The 1,288-nt window shown below is 33.6% G+C and overlaps 1 protein-coding gene across 1 annotated transcript; it reads right to left on the reverse strand.

Annotated features, from left to right (window-relative positions):
• Positions 1-680: 680 nt before the first annotated feature.
• On the reverse strand, positions 681-1,079 carry LOC136080175 (uncharacterized). Its single transcript, XM_065796787.1, has one exon. The coding sequence runs from the start codon at positions 1,077-1,079 to the stop codon at positions 681-683; it is 399 nt and encodes a 132-aa protein (XP_065652859.1).
• Positions 1,080-1,288: the final 209 nt, after the last annotated feature.

Below are 1,288 nucleotides of genomic sequence, written 5' to 3' on the forward strand. Positions count from 1 at the left end.
ATAATGTTAAAAAATTAAAAAACTGGCTAGTAAAAAAAATAAATGGGAAAAAAAATTGGACAAAATTTTAAGACCAGTTTCAAAAATATTTCAAAAAGCAATAAAAAAATAATTTAGAAACGTGTTGTTCCTCCATTTGTTTTCAAGCACTCTTGTACTCGTTCTGGCATTGTATTCATTAAAGTTTTGATTACTTTATCAGGCACATTTTTCAAATGATGAGAGATTGTAACAAATTGTAAAGTTGTTCTTTACCAAGCTTGTGATCAAGCCACGACCATAAATTCTCTATTCGATTCAAGTCTGGACTATTGGCAGGCCATGGAAGCACCTGAATTTTATTAGAATTGAACCAATCGCTAACAACATGCGCTTTATGACACGGCTCATTATCTTGCTGGAAAATAAATCCATCTTGCAACTGCCATAAACCAATGCTAGGAATAAGCGAGTTTTCCAAAATTTCGATGTACCTTTCTTTGTTGAGTCTACCATCGAATAAATGAAAAACGCCTACGCCAAACGCGTTTTTGTTTCAAAATGCATGATTCATCGAACCGTTCGCTTGGAAGTCTACGCAACATTACGCGACCTTTTCTGTTGTCTACCTCAACGTTCATTTGATCACTAAAAACTACACGCCTCCACTGATCTGTTGACCAATTTTTATGTAGTTTGCACTACTCTTTCCTGGCAAATTTTTGTTTTTTATTTAAGCGTGGTTTTTTTGTAGCAGCACGCCATAAATAATTTGAATTGTGGAGGACCCTTCGCACAGTTCTAGGGCTTGCTTTCAGACCATTTGGCAGTGTCCATTTTGTAGACAAGTCTGTAGATGATGCTTGTCTGTTTTCTTTCATTAATCTCACTAACGAGGGAACATCATGGTCATTTGAAATTTTATTGCGTCCAGTCCTATGACGATCATTAATTGACCGGGTCTCTTTGTATCGTTGAATTATGTTTATAATGCAAGAGTCAGACCTTCCGAGCTTTTCTGCTATTTGTCTGATGCTATAGCCTTTTTCTTTTAATACAAGAGCCGCGTATTTGTCTTTTTCTTCGATCTTTGCACGCATTTTTGCAATATTTTTATATCCTTATTGCAATTCAAAAAATAAATGTTTATTTGATATCGAAACTCAGGTTTCGACATTTTATTTTATAGCCAATGTAATAAGCAGTTAAGACAGTTAAAAAAAAAAATGGATTATTATTTTTATTAAGTGCAAATTAAAGATTTGAAAGTGGTCGTTAAATTTTGTCCAATTTATTTAAAGAAGATTTA

The sequence above is a fragment of the Hydra vulgaris genome, chromosome 05 (assembly GCF_038396675.1).
Source record: "Hydra vulgaris chromosome 05, alternate assembly HydraT2T_AEP".
Taxonomy (NCBI): domain Eukaryota; kingdom Metazoa; phylum Cnidaria; class Hydrozoa; order Anthoathecata; family Hydridae; genus Hydra; species Hydra vulgaris.

Excerpts from the sequence above, each read along its gene's own strand:
- LOC136080175 (XM_065796787.1), bottom strand. The coding sequence starts at position 1,079 with ATGCGTGCAAAGATCGAAGAAAAAGACAAATACGCGGCTCTTGTATTA.